The sequence below is a fragment of the Porites lutea genome, chromosome 1, assembly GCF_958299795.1.
Source record: "Porites lutea chromosome 1, jaPorLute2.1, whole genome shotgun sequence".
NCBI classification, from domain to species: Eukaryota; Metazoa; Cnidaria; class Anthozoa; order Scleractinia; family Poritidae; genus Porites; species Porites lutea.
The window spans coordinates 44,886,041-44,900,812 of NC_133201.1; the positions used below are offsets into that span (position 1 = coordinate 44,886,041).

Below are 14,772 nucleotides of genomic sequence, written 5' to 3' on the forward strand. Positions count from 1 at the left end.
CTAACTAAATTTGCCCATGCCAAGTGTTTGACAAAATCCTAACCACTGCAAAGTTTGGAGTACTGGAGGTGGAGTACTTTTTCTAATGATTACAGCAATAAAACTGTGAACATTATAATTTACCACCCAGATATATGCAACAAATTTTCTGGTTTGTCCACAGGACTAACATGGTGACCTCTCTGGTCAGACATTGTCCTTTTTCAAAAGAAAAACTCTTTGCAGGCAGAGATTCAACATCGATGTATTTCCATAGAATTGGGACAGTATATATATAGAGAGATCATGTATGAGAGATATTACATCACTCCTATGGGTGAAATTATAAATACTAGTCAGGTTTAGAGATGGTGGTATTTACCACCTTTTCATTATGGTGGGGGTCTGTCAGTCAGCATGGTACATTAAGACACCATTCCCGGGTGGAGGGCACTGCATCTCTTTAACTGCTGTACGAATACAGTTGAATAAATAACTAAACCAGAAAGTTTTCTTGTCTTTATACAGCCATAAAATGCTCCGGTTCTTAGCTCTTTTAGGTCCTTTCACAGACTGCAAAGACAGATTTCCCTGTTCATTAATATAACTGAAGCCTGAGAACATACCCCTTTTGGGCGGAGCTTCCCCATATAGGCCATTATCAGGGGTAATATTTACCCCCAAAACAGAGACAACACCCTTCACAGGGGTAATTATTGGCACCTGCCATTACAGGGAGTACCCCCAACCCCATGGGACACCATAAGTCCTTCCGTTAGGACTGGTGGGTCCTGTCTGTGCACAATTATTTGGAACACTTCCCTAAGTTATACCCCATAACCATTTTTGTTATCACTTATCAGTATAAAATCTATTTTTAATAAGCCCTTTCTTGGATATTTGTACTTAAAAACTTATGTAGTTATGCCTTTTAGAAAATGAAAATTCTTGAGGGCTTATTGTCCTAGACTTGTTTCCGATACGAGAATGAAATCTTCATTTCTCTTTGCAGGACGTGGAAATCTAAAAAAGGTGAAGTTGGAAAAGCTGTAAAGCTTGCATTGCACTATGGCTACAGGCACATTGATTGTGCTGAGGCGTATCGAAATGAAGATGAAATTGGCGACACTCTAACTGATGTATTTAAAGAAGGAAAAGTTAAGCGTGAAGATGTTTTCATAACATCAAAACTCTGGTAAATATAGCAGAACTTGTTAATTTCGTTCTACAAAACTATATCTAAGTTAGTCCTTAGGTGGAATGTACATATAGATACTTATGCTCTGTACACTCACTGCTATTTACAAATTTTAAGTCTTTAATTTGAAGTTCTCCTCCTAGCTTCCGAATACAGCGTTCTTGCCTCATTTTTCGCCGTTTTTAATATAGGAACGTTTCGTGGGAGAGACATCTGCAAGACGTGACGGTGTTACGGGCTTCTGTTTCATACTCGGGTTTGATAATTTTGTCTCTATTGGCCATTTCAGAGTTGCATAGGGAACTGGGCGAGTTTCAAATTCAAACTAATCAAGAAACTGACACCACCATATAAAAGGTCGTGTTAAGATTGGTTTTGCTCTAAGGCTGAACAGGGATCAAGTTATGACTCTTGAAACATGGTTATTATAAAGATCCATACAAACCGCTGTAATTTTGTGACAGCGTCCCCCCCAAAATTTTTTTCACGATTTCTGTGTTCTTAAAAACGGGCAAACACAGTAATTTTCGAATTAGTTGCTTCCAAGTAGTAGATGCATGACGAATTTTACAGTTAAAAAGAAAAACTGAAAAATTTTAAAGAGTTTATATGGTTTTGTGGGATGCTGTCACAAAATTATAGACGTTTGTATGGATCTTTAACCATGTTTCAAGAGTCATAACTTGATTCCTGTTCAATTTTAGAGCACCAAACTTAGTCAAATAACCAATCTCAACATGACCTTTTATATGGTGGTGTCAGTTTATCGATTAGTTTAAATATGAAACTCGCCCCAGTTCCCTACGCAACTCTGAAATGGCTAATATAGCCTGGAAAACGGCCGATATTTTGCGACGCTACCGGTTGTTTCTCCGCGAAATAACGTCTGAGAAACAAGCGCAGAGATTCCTTACTATTGGCGCGTCACTACCAAGATCTGGGTGGTGCTTCTGATTGGATGAAGCCAATTTCCAACCAGTCAGAAGCACTACCTAGATCTGGTTAGTGGCACGTCATCAGTATGGAATTTCTGCGCCCATTTCTCCGACGTCATTTCCCGGGGAAACCACTGGTGGCGTCACGAAAGCTCAGGCTAGTCTTTATATTATGGAACAAAAAAGCCGCAGGAGCAAATAGATCAGTACGCACTGGTGTCACAAAAATAGTCCTTTGCCGAATTGCATCTCAAATTGACAAAATGCAAGTGACAGGAAACGATAGAACGAGGTTGGGAGGGTAATTTTAATTGGAGAATGAGACAATAGACAACCCAAGCAAAACGTGCCAGCCCGGATAACAAAAGAAGCTCGCGAGCAGGCTCTCTGTGAGAGCGCGCGCGCGCGCGAAAATGCGAGCTCGCAGTCTAATAGAGGTTTAAGGTGGTTTAAGGACTCTTCCTGAACAACTCTTATGCGTTCGCAAAACAGTTGTTGACGTTTTGTTCTGATATTAAAACTGCTAAAATCAATGAAGGGTTTATTCTCCTGTATAAAGCTTTGCGTTTTTGTGCACCTGAGTTACGTTTTAGCAGTTGTTTCACAAGAACTGAAATAATCTGGGGTTGATGCGGAACGTTTTTGTTGTTGTCAGTAGCTGTTGTTTCTTTTTCTTAAAGATCGGTAAAACGGGCAACAAAAAACGTGCAACTTGTTTTGCTAAGCATCATTGCTGCAGAACGAGTTGAATAGCGATGTTGCGCGTTTTGCCATTGTTCGAACGTGGGTGGAAAAACGTACAACATCGCGATTCAGCTCGTCTTTCAGCAATGTTCCAAAATTGTAGCTAAAGTCTGCGTTGCATGCTGGGTTCAACTTCGTTCCCAGAGGCTGCGATCCTTTCAGTCAGCACCAAGGATCGTTTGTTGTCCGTGGCAACAGTAAAAGGCAGCGAAGGCTCTAAAGACGCGGTGGATGGCGGGTTGCCTGACGGAAGAAGCCTTGCGGTCGACCTTCTCTTTCAGAGCCTCGTTTTTCACGCGCCGGGTGTAAGCCAGCCTACATGATAAAGACGCATTTTTATCTGTCGAAGCTTATTAACCTTCGATCCTTCTGCAAAGACTTTGGTGCGAAGATATAGCAATTCTTGATTTGTCAAGGACCTGGGAGTGTGGATTGACTCCAACCTAACGTATGATGACCATATTTCCACCAGAATGTAGATTGGCTACTGGTCAGCGCCCCTTTACTTTCCGTGGCTCATAGGGTTTTAACACCCACCCTAAAGACATCAAATCTATCAAGGATCCAAAGACATTCAGGTGCAAGGTGTCCGCCCACCTCAATACGAAGGATTAGGATTTTTAGACTCTCGAAATATGTAAATATATTTAATATTTCCCCCAATATTTGTACATAACCATTCACATTTTCTTGTGATGGTTTTTGGCATCTTCTATTTTTAAAACTTTTTACTATTTTACTTTATACTTTGTAAACCTATTTTACAGTGGAGTGTATCTCTATTGTAATTAATTATGGCATATAGCCATGCAAATGGAGTCCTAATAAAGCATATGTATGTATGTATGTATGTATGTAGGTAGGTAGGTAGGTAGGTAGGTAGGTAGGTAGGAATGGTAGGTAGGTAGGTAGGTAGGTAGGTAGGTAGGTAGGTAGGTAGGTAGGTAGGTAGGTAGGTAGGTAGGTACGTACGTACGTATGTTGATTTAATATTAGAGGTATCTCTAGTGGGTTAGTTGAGACGCAGGCTCCAGTGACTTGTTCTTAATCTCATCGGATCCTTAATCTTTGCTGATAAACATCGCGAGCGAATATTTTTTGTGTTGTTGTTTCTTTTTGGTACCATTTTTCAAGCCAGTATTTGTTAGGACATTAATTTTTGTACATTCGCTGAGATCTAAAGCACAAAAGCGGCCTTACCCATTATTAGGATTTTTAGACTCTCGAAATATGTAAATATATTTAATATTTCCCCCAATATTTGTACATAACCATTCACATTTTCTTGTGATGGTTTTTGGCATCTTCTATTTTTAAAACTTTTTACTATTTTACTTTATACTTTGTAAACCTATTTTACAGTGGAGTGTATCTCTATTGTAATTAGTTATGGCATATAGCCATGCAAATGGAGTCCTAATAAAGCATATGTATGTATGTATGTATGTATGTAGGTAGGTAGGTAGGTAGGTAGGTAGGAATGGTAGGTAGGTAGGTAGGTAGGTAGGTAGGTAGGTAGGTAGGTAGGTAGGTAGGTAGGTAGGTAGGTAGGTACGTACGTACGTACGTACGTACGTACGTACGTATGTTGATTTAATATTAGAGGTATCTCAAGTGGGTTAGTTGAGACGCAGGCTCCAGTGACTTGTTCTTAATCTCATCGGATCCTTAATCTTTGCTGATAAACATCGCGAGCGAATATTTTTTGTGTTGTTGTTTCTTTTTGGTACCATTTTTCAAGCCAGTATTTGTTAGGACATTAATTTTTGTACATTCGCTGAGATCTAAAGCACAAAAGCGGCCTTACCCACGTATTGGGGCAAGTATAACTCGTTTCTAAAAGATGTGACGAAAAGTTTTGCTTGTTTGCCTTTCGCATTTGTGAGCTAGAAATTTGCAACGAAAAAAGGCACGCCACGATTTCATTACAAGGGATTAACTCCTTCGGACTATACCTACAGGACAATAGTTACTCACAATTGCTGAATCAAAAGCTTTAATCTCACACACAGTATACAACAAGAATACAAGCGAATAAATACGATTAGATGTGCGAACATGTGAATATTCCTAACTAGACAATGTATATTATCTCTTGAACTCAAATGAGCAACTTCTTAGACCCTGTTTACATGGAGTGGGGGACCCCGGTCTAGTCGGGTAGGTTTCTTTTGTTTTGTATCCCCTAGAGCGTGAAAACAAAAGAAACCAACCCCACTAGACCGGGATCCCCCACTCCATGTAAACAGGCCCTTAGTGTTCATGCAAAAAACTTGTACTTCTAAAAGTCATTACAATTAGTACTTTAAGGGACAAAAATCATGAAAAAAAATTGAACAGCCTTTGTGTTTGGCTGATTGCGGCATAGTGTACTCATTATTGTTAACGCAGAATCGAAAAGCAAAGCGGCAAAAATCAAAGCCCCTAAGGCGAAATTTGAAAGGTATTGAAAAAGCATAACTGCCTTGAATACAAGTGGCAAAACTAAACTGCTGATTCAATCATGTCGCTAAACATTTATTAAGTTAAACACTCCTTGACTCTCTACAAGAAATAAACATTTCGAGTACAATTCCTCATCAACATTCGGAAAGAGTATGAAAAGATCAGGAAAATTACTAATTTTGAGGACTCTTGCTCAATAAATGTCGATAGTTTCAAAGAAAACTTTTCCTTACAATTCCTCTCCTCTCATGGCAGTAGCTACCTGATCATTGCCTGGTTCCTCATTTAAGGGAAAAATTGGCGCCAACAACCTGCGCGCAAACTCAGCTTCAGTATCCGAGTATATTTTTCGCCCCGGCAGTTTTGATGCACTTGTTTCTTTCGTGATCTGTAAAGTGATTTTAACTCTGTCCTCGGAATCGTGGGAAAAGGTAAAGGTTTTGGATTCTGTTAATGTCCACGCATCAATAGACTCTCCATCAAAGTTCCCAATAACATCGTCCGCGGACTGGCTTCCATCTGCTTCCATCACTTTTCCATGCAGTATTACCTTGCCGTTGATTGCACTCTCTGAGGACATGAATCCTTCTTCTTCCATAAAGTCTATTGTAACGGTTTCATGTTCATAACTTTTACCAATGTGTATTTCATGTGAACCGGAATCTTTGCGATACCATTGCCATATTAGTTTGTCTTGATTCAGAGGTCTTTCTCCAATGTCTATTGAGAATGACCCGTATGGTTCGTAGTAATGTTGTGTCAAGCCATCATCGTCACATGAAAACGTAAATTTGACGGTGAGGACGTAGTTTATTAAAGATGGGGGCTCTTCATCGTCTATTACGGGACCAAGTTGTAACGTAATTGTAACTTTGTCAGCCGAGTCTTCTTCAAAAGTTAATTGCTTTGACTCCCTCAGTTCACTTGCTTGGTAAGATTTCCCATCAAAACTACCGATTATGTCATCGTCGATGTCGTCGTCCTCCATCACCCGTCCATGCAAAGTTATTTTACTGTTGACGTTATTCAAGAAGTTCTTGCTCTCTTGAAATCGGATCATAAAGGGTTGACGATAATTTGTGTGAATGTTCAGCGAGATGTCGTTAGCTTCACAGTGCCATACTTGAAATTTTTGATTGACGTCTCTGTTGCCAATGCTGACAGCGAAAGTTCCGTAAGGTTCATATGCGCCCGTTGCACCGTCATCATCGCATATAAAGTCAAACACACCTGTAAGCTGGTATTCTACCAAGCCAGCTTCTTGATCTTTTATAACATCTCCTTCCTTGGTTAAAGAAATTCCCATGTTGGCATGAAAGCAGCATTCACTCAGTTTTTGCTTGCTAGATGCACTCCAGTCAATAAGATCAAAACCCAAAGCGTTTCCTTTAGCCAAGCAGTCGTCAAAGGAAAGTGCACTTTCGCCGTCCGTTTCCCACAGGTTGGAGAAGATTACGTAACTGTGTTCCTTCTTATTGTTGTAATATGCACTAACTGGATATTTTACATCACTGCTAATTGAAAAATCTACTTTGGAACTCTCAGCTCTGCTTAAGTCAAATAGCGGGAATGCTGGTCCTTGAATAAGCGGGAATTCGAGATCTTTCACCGTTTCAGGACATGTAATGCCTAGAGATTCCATCACTGCACATACCTTAAAAATTTCGGCCTGTGGTAAGAGATACAGTTGGCCATATAACTCGTTACCTCCTAAGCCTTTTGCCGAAATACTCCAAGCATCATCCACTCTTTTGTAGTCTTCAGGAGCACCAGGATCTTTGATCTCTTCAAGAGTCAAGCCAACCACGAAAATGCCAAGTATATCTTCTATCAAAGAAATACAGTCAGCGCCTGAAATGTCTGGGTACTTTTGCGTAAACTCGAGGAGCTCGTCGATAACTTCACTCATGTTCTTTGCGCCATAAGGACCATACAGCTTGTGATAGCCAAGGCGACTGATGAAGAGCTTAACTAGTGCTAACATGTCGAGCGATCCTTGATTTTTCAATGTTGATACCAGCTGAGCTGTCGATTCTCGACGTACGCGGTAAGAGTAGGCGCCACTGCAAACAATGTCATCTTTCGATGTGACATCCTGCTCCGTTAAGTCACAAGCTATTTCCACGTTCTTCGCTGAGGGACCCGTGTACTCAACGGAGAAATAACGAACGGATGCAAACTCGAAGTACTCGAAATTTCCGTTGGTGTCGAAAACTGTATACGTTTCGTCATTCGGTAACTTAACGGTGATACTTCCCTTAAATTCCGACCCTTGAAAAAAGGCGTGTGCTTTTCGAAATAGTTCACCAACAGTCATAGTTGTTAGTTCAGGATACCAAGAAATTTGAAAAGAATCCCAGTTGACAAACAGAAACGCTCCGCTTAGTCGATATCGGCCGTCTTTATGGCCTGGTATGGGTAAGTCTACTCGCTCGCTTGATTTCTCTTTGGCATCGGATGAAATCCATATCAAGCTACAAACAACGACCATGAAGAATCCGTTATAATTCATGATGAGTCTGCTATTACGCGAGCAGCTTTTTTCCGTTTAACTTTGGAACTCTTTCGGTGCGAAAGTCGACTTATCTTAACGTTTGGCGTTTTTTGAAGGTGTATTCTCGAAATTATACTGATAAGAAACTGTCTCAAAGCACGCTTCGGTGTAAGGATTAGCCCACTAACATGACTTCGAGGCCTTAGGGTCAAAATTGCAAATTTTTCAAGCCTTCTTTTTCCCAAAAGAGACGTGAGCACAAAGAAAACCAAACCAAATATAGAAAAATGATCAGAAAGCCTCGGAGTCATGTTAGAATTTTAATATATCGAACGTGGGTTCCGTGCTCGATTCTTATCTGACTAATTATTATTTTATTATGAGCGTTACTAGGCTCACTATGTCTGACTGCATTGTCTGCGATATTGTTTGACGGACTGACAGACCCCAACGTTCGGTTTCATAACCATTGTTTCAAAAACTACTATAACAAAGACGTACTTGCTCTGAAGTTTCCGCGAGAAATAAAAATTTAAATCTTACTCTCACACAGACAATGGGGTTCTGGTGAGACGGATTACGAAAGTTTAAAATCGGGTACTATGCTTTAAGCGTCACCCATTCAACCAAAGTTAATAAAGTGAAATGGGTATGCCCGTCAGACGTCTTTGTTATATGTGTTTGTTAGCTTTTTTAGACTTGACTATGCACAACATTCAGAAGCATTCTTATCATTTCGAACAAACCATTGATTATTGAACTAATAACAAAACAGATGCATGGCGCATAGCCAGGAAGCTCCTAACATAAACTGTAGCATAGCTGTAATCACGGTCTTTTAATTTTACCGCATCTTTAAACCAGTTTCCTTTACTACCAATGATGAAACAGTAATAAGCTTTAAGACGTGCTCGGCTGGAGAGTCTCGGGGTATTATACCAGAATACGGTAAAATGGCAAGATGACACTTCCCTCGCATATTCGAAAACCGTTGTGTGATCTGTGATTTGTTGTTCAGTGTAATACACGATAGGTGTTTATGCTGTTGGTCAATTATGTCCTTGGTCTTTGTGTAGCTCTTTATTTCTATCGGTTCGTATTAAAGTTTTTCATAACTATTCCACGGTATAGGTGAGACTCTGATATTGAGGTAAGGTGAGATAAAAGCAGGAAACGCAAGATTCCATGCACTGATTTATAGTCATGCCGCTTTGATCAAAACACTTTCAGTTCGAGAGATCTAAAACTACTAATTTAAAACTACCGCAAAAAATTTCATTAGAATAGGTAATCTTTTCCTTATTTCTTTTGCACGTTTTTTCTTATATCAGGGCTCACCTCTTTCCCATTTGTTAAGAGAAAGCAAGACTCGAAACATCAAACTTCTTTCCTCGCAAAACTTTGATCAACCTACACCTGCGCCCCTGTTAATTTTTTAAATCTAAAGTGACAATTACGAGAGTTCGTTGTTGTTGTTGTTGTTGTTGTTGTTGTTGTTGTTGTTGTTGTTGTAGGCTTTGTAAAGGAACATTTTTGAAATGTTCATTAAGATGACTTACTGTACTCTTATGACCATGTGCCACCATGATTGTGGATTCTGAAGATGCTGACACAAGGTCGGGTGGGGAGTACCGCAGGTCTGTTTGCTTTCATATCTTTACGTGTATGCCTTTTTTATTTGTTTTAATCACAGGTCTAACAGTCATGCCCCAGAAGAAGTACTTCCTGCTTGCCAAACTACTCTGAAAAACCTCCAGCTGGATTATCTTGATTTATATCTTGTAAGTTCTTACTTTCGTCTTGGGCTTCTCTATATAGTCTGTTGTTAGTCACCAATTTCAAGCTAAATCAATATTATAATTGTAAAAGTGCTACGTACGTAGTTTGTTTTCGGAGACAGTGTATTTACGTTTTTAAAGCAAATAGAAGCTGTACAACGGTGATTTGCATGATTTGTTAAAAATTGTTGGAAACAAACACCTGGAACTGTCACAAACTTACTTAATGACTTGGACTGGCCCCCTCTCCAAGAAAGAAGGAAAACTGCTCGTCATCCATGGTGAATCAGGATTAGAAATCTCAAGCTATGTCAAAAAAGGGACAATCCTTCAACAGTGACAAGTTCGATTCAATGAATTAACAGCAATCATGTCCAGTAATTTTGCGGAAATAGTAGGCTTACCTAGAACTAATTGCGAAAGAAGATATTCCAATTGTTTTAGACGCAGAACACTATCCTTAATAACATACCGCAAAATTTCAAAAATAAGCCCCGGTACTTATATTTTTCAAAGGCCCTTTTTGAGGGGCTTATTTTTGGAGGGGCTTATGTACGGAGGGAAATTTGCTTTTCAAAATCGATTGGTCTAGCTTATAGTTAGAAGGAAATTTACCATTTTTGCTTTGTTTCAGTTTGTATTTTGAGGACAATTTCCAAGTACCAGCCCCCAGGGGGGCTTATATTCGGAGGGGCGATTTAACGGAGGGTTTTCTTGCGTTACAGGTTTAGGGGGCTTATATTTGGAGGGGCTTATTTTCGGAATTTTACGGTATCAAAAGTCCCAGCAGGGGAAGTTGCTTAAAAACGGTATTAATTGAGAGGATCGAAGACCTTTCCGAGTCCCTTGTTTACTATACACAGCATGGAAACGAGGCTTGTCAAAAGTCTTCCTTTACGCTTATGCTTAAGGCGTTTTTGTGGTATGATCACTAAAACCGATGAACTTAGGGAAAATATGGAAGTTAGTTTAATGTTTTTATGCTTTGATGGGTTATCTACATGAGAAAATATTAAATAATGAGGCCTATTGAACGGTCATTGTTGCGTGTGGATTTAGCATATACGGGTCCTTCTGAATGCGAATTTTTTTTTGCTTAAGTTGTACACGTGTATGTAAAACTTGAGAACAATGCCTGGGTGAATAATGAGGACTCGTGAACACAAAATCTGGTGAGAAAACTTGTGACATTAGAAGCCCAATTTAATAGCCTTCCTTGTATTCAATGCTTGAAACTTGGAGGCAGTATAAATTGATGATTAATCTCGGGATTGACAAGCTTTTAAAAAAATATTATCAAGCGGTTTCTAAACTATCGTGAATTTTGCGACGTAGACCAAATTGCATACAAAAAATGATAACAAAAGCAACTGAACGCAGACTAAACAAATTCTCGTTCTTTCTCGAAATCGGCCAAAGCGTTCCCCCTCTTTTTTCTTATACAGTTTGAGATGGAATGAAACCACTACAAGATGGAACTACTTTTCCAGACCTCATCGTTTTCTTTAGATATTAGCCAATCATGTCGATTGCATAGTTATTCACTGCTTTAATGCCCCTTAAAACGTCCTTCCAAAATATTTCCAAAATGTTTTCATAGAAATTGTTCAAAGTTTGCCATAATCGAGGCAGCGAAAGGACGTACAAGCTCCCTTAAGCGATTTTCGAGAAACTTGAACTCCTGGTAATGCGAAATACAAAGGGCAGTAAAAAATGTAACTCCGATGTCAATGAAACATGAATCATAACAAACTTTCATCTCTATACAATACAGATGTGGTAACTTTTTTCGAATATCTTTGTTAATGCTGACGTAGTAAATGCTCAAACTTAGGAGGTATCTGTAATGTAAATGAGCCTCCTCAAATGTTCAGATTTAAAAAATTATCTGTTTAATTACCGTGTTAGTTATTTTTCCATCATCTTACCGAGCTTAATATCTTTTCAGCACCGATACGTAGTTTAAATTTGAGGCGATTTGAAATCATTTACCCTTGGCTTTAATTCAAGATGGCGGATCCAAGATGGCGGCGGTCCGAAAAAAATGGTATTGCTGAGTTATTTACCACTTGACCCACTTTGAATTTACAGACTTCCGTGTCTACTATTGACTCCCAGTTTTTTATTGTCATAGCCAAAATCCTGTTGAAGCTATAGAAGGAAGAAGAAATCACGGACCAGGTCCCGGGGGACCAAAAGTGCCCGTAATAAATGAGGTTAAATTTTTGTTCCCATGCTCGAATCTTTTGGGCTTTTTAGTAAATGATTGGCGAAGATCAGAGAAAGCTTCTACTGCAATTAGTTCCGGGTCCACCGACAAAATGACTGGACTACAAAGAATGAAGCCTATAGAAACGAATTTTATTGCATAACCAGTTAAGAATAGAATTCGTTACCGAGCAATTTTGTAAATATGGTAAAAACTCCATTATTTCAGAAGGCGCTTAGATTAGATTAGATTAATTATTATAATTAATTATTATAATCAATGTATAGATGCCATCTCAACCATAAATACACGTGTAAAGACTTGTATTCAGATATATAAAGGGTTCGCGTGTCATTGTTTGTCTCACGAGAGTCAGTTAATGATTACGACGTCTCCAGGTCTTTTCGGTTAACGGTTCATTAGAGGGCTACATTTTTGACGTCATTTCCTCGTTAAACAGAAAATTCTTCCAAATTTGGTCATCAGTAACTGGCTATGGTGAATTAAACGTGTGCTTTTACCCAATCAGAATCGGGGAAATATTTTGAATGAATAATAATATTATTTAAAGATCATGCTGCACGCTTAATTCTTTCAACAGATCCATTTGCCCATTGCGTTTAAAAAAGACGTGCGTTATCCTCATAGTAAAGCAGAGGGGACTATTGGTTACTCACCTGAAGGAATTGCCCAAACCTGGCAGGTACTAAACATATATCCCTTAAATTTCAGAGAGATGAAAAATAGCGCAATGCAAAAGTGTTGTCAAAGCAGTTGTTATCGAGACTGTTTATAGACTTGAAATACTGAAGTTAAATTAAAGACCTTCATCGCATCTCCATTTATTGTCCTAATATGATTGGAAACTAAGCCCTTTTACGCAAGTCTACTACCAACACGTATTTTTTCTAGACTGTTCGGTACATTTTTCATGGTTAGCGATGAGACGAATTTGTTTAACATTCAGGACCTTACAATTGTTACTTAGGGATCAATTTATTTATTCTCATGGCCTTCGCCGATTTGCTACAGCAGTGTCATTTTAAGGAGAAATTAGGTGCCGGTCATTGTTAGTGGTAAAAGTAAGACAGCAAAGTTCTTTTGTTTAGTACAACTCGATATTATCTAAAAATGGCCAAAACGGTTTCTAAACGGCTCCAAAAACAAACAGACAACAAATAAAGACGAAAAAAAAAAAAACAAGGTGCAATCTTTTTCTTGACTGGGCGAGTTTGAAACGTTCTTTGTTCATTTCCATACATAAAAAGTACAGAGTTCAGATTCTACCGAACCTAAATAGAGACTTCTTGGCTGTCTGTGTACACGTTTGATCGCGATAATAGTAAAGAGGTCTCAGTAGGTAGTTGTGATTTTAAAAACTCTTTGTTACAGGCCATGGAGAAGCTTGTAGAACAAGGCCTTTGTAAAGCCATTGGAATTTCAAACTTCACTATAAAGAAGACAAATACCCTTCTAGAAACTGCCAAGATAATACCAGCTTGTAATCAAGGTACGAATCCAAGTGTCTTGGGCAACAAAACCAGTCCTCGCTCCTACTTATTCACTTCATCAACGGTCCGATTACCTGTTTACACTGCACCAAAGTGTAGCACACAACCTATCCGATATGTAAAGAAAAACATAAAGGCGCACACGAGCCAAAGGCCCAAACGGCCGGAGCTTATACCGGTTTGCGTAGCATGAAGCAAGCCTAGGAGTATTACTACTCCCCCCTGGACGGGATGCTAGTTCATCGCAGGTGTTACCCCCCAGCAGTATGTCGCCGGTACCCATTTATACACCCGGGTGAAGAGACACAAAGTGGAGTAAAGTTCCTTGTCTAAGGAAACAACGTGACGGGCGAGGCTTGAACCCCGGACCTCCGATATGTGACCCTCCACCTGCGAAATCGGCGCGGAACTTTGCTCCATTGCAGAAAGCAAAAAAGGAAATCGTAACGTTCTTATGTGTTATCGTGTTCGAGTGTTGTGGCGGTGGGGAAGGGAGGTGAGAAAGTAGATTTTAAAAATACACTCTGTTTGCCCCCCAAATTTTACATACACCATTGTTTTCAAATGTTCCTGGGAGCATTTTCCCAAGAGCAGTTGAAGACAGTAACAAAGGGTGCATTCGATTGGGAAATCTAGATTCAGATTTTAAAATCCGGATTTCGGATTTGAGATCGAACGCGAAATCCAAAAAAGGATTTGAAAAACTGTCCTTTAGAACAGCGGTTATGCACGCGCATGCATAATTAGCAATAAGAAGACCACTGTTCACGAGAATAGTTTTGCAAATCCATTTTCGGATTTCCCAATCGGAAGGTAAAAAGGAAATCCATGAAATCCGGATTTGGATTTCTTAATTGGAATCCACCCTGAGGACGGATTTGTCGGAGGTGAAATCCGTTTTCGGATTTCGCGTTCGATTGCACAATCCGGGGGAGGGGGCAAACAGAGAGTATTATGGGGGATTTGAAAATAGTCAATATTGTGAACATCGCCAAATAGAGTCCACCCCCCTCGGGAGTGGTATGATGGTGCCATTACCGAAAGTGGGAGATCATGGTAACCTTTTGCTTTACTAACTGTCAAACTCGGAGGCGAAAACGGTGTATTTTAGAGTCCCTGTTGTCGCTGGGAGCTCAGGAGGTCTGATTTGTTTTCTTTGCGGTTGTCGAAGGGTAAGAGTAGGTGCCAGCTGGGACCACTGGCCAATGCTAAGAGCACAGTCCCCATAATAGTACATATACTCCCTACTGAATCATCGTTATTGTATACTACGGCAAGTACCCCTCTTTCAAAATTTCTGATGTTCTGATGTTTTTGTTTGGTGTCATATTCAACAGTGGAACTCCACCCATACTTGCATCAGCCAGAGCTGTTAGAGTTCAGTACCAGCAAAGGTGAGTTAAACTCAGTGAAAAGATTGAACATTAATAATTAATTAATAATAAGATTATTGATCAGATCACCATATACGGCTCTCGT

At 39.6% G+C, this 14,772-nt stretch overlaps 1 protein-coding gene across 1 annotated transcript in view; it reads left to right on the forward strand.

Moving 5' to 3' along the window:
- The window catches only part of LOC140952440 (aldo/keto reductase slr0942-like), a 35,429-nt gene that overhangs the window by 2,529 nt on the left and 18,128 nt on the right, over positions 1 to 14,772 (forward strand). Inside the window, exons 3-7 of the mRNA XM_073401866.1 lie at positions 992 to 1,174; positions 9,489 to 9,576; positions 12,384 to 12,485; positions 13,175 to 13,292; positions 14,631 to 14,687. Coding sequence (XP_073257967.1) covers positions 992 to 1,174; positions 9,489 to 9,576; positions 12,384 to 12,485; positions 13,175 to 13,292; positions 14,631 to 14,687 — 548 coding nt within the window. The remainder of the gene's footprint in view (positions 1 to 991; positions 1,175 to 9,488; positions 9,577 to 12,383; positions 12,486 to 13,174; positions 13,293 to 14,630; positions 14,688 to 14,772) is intronic.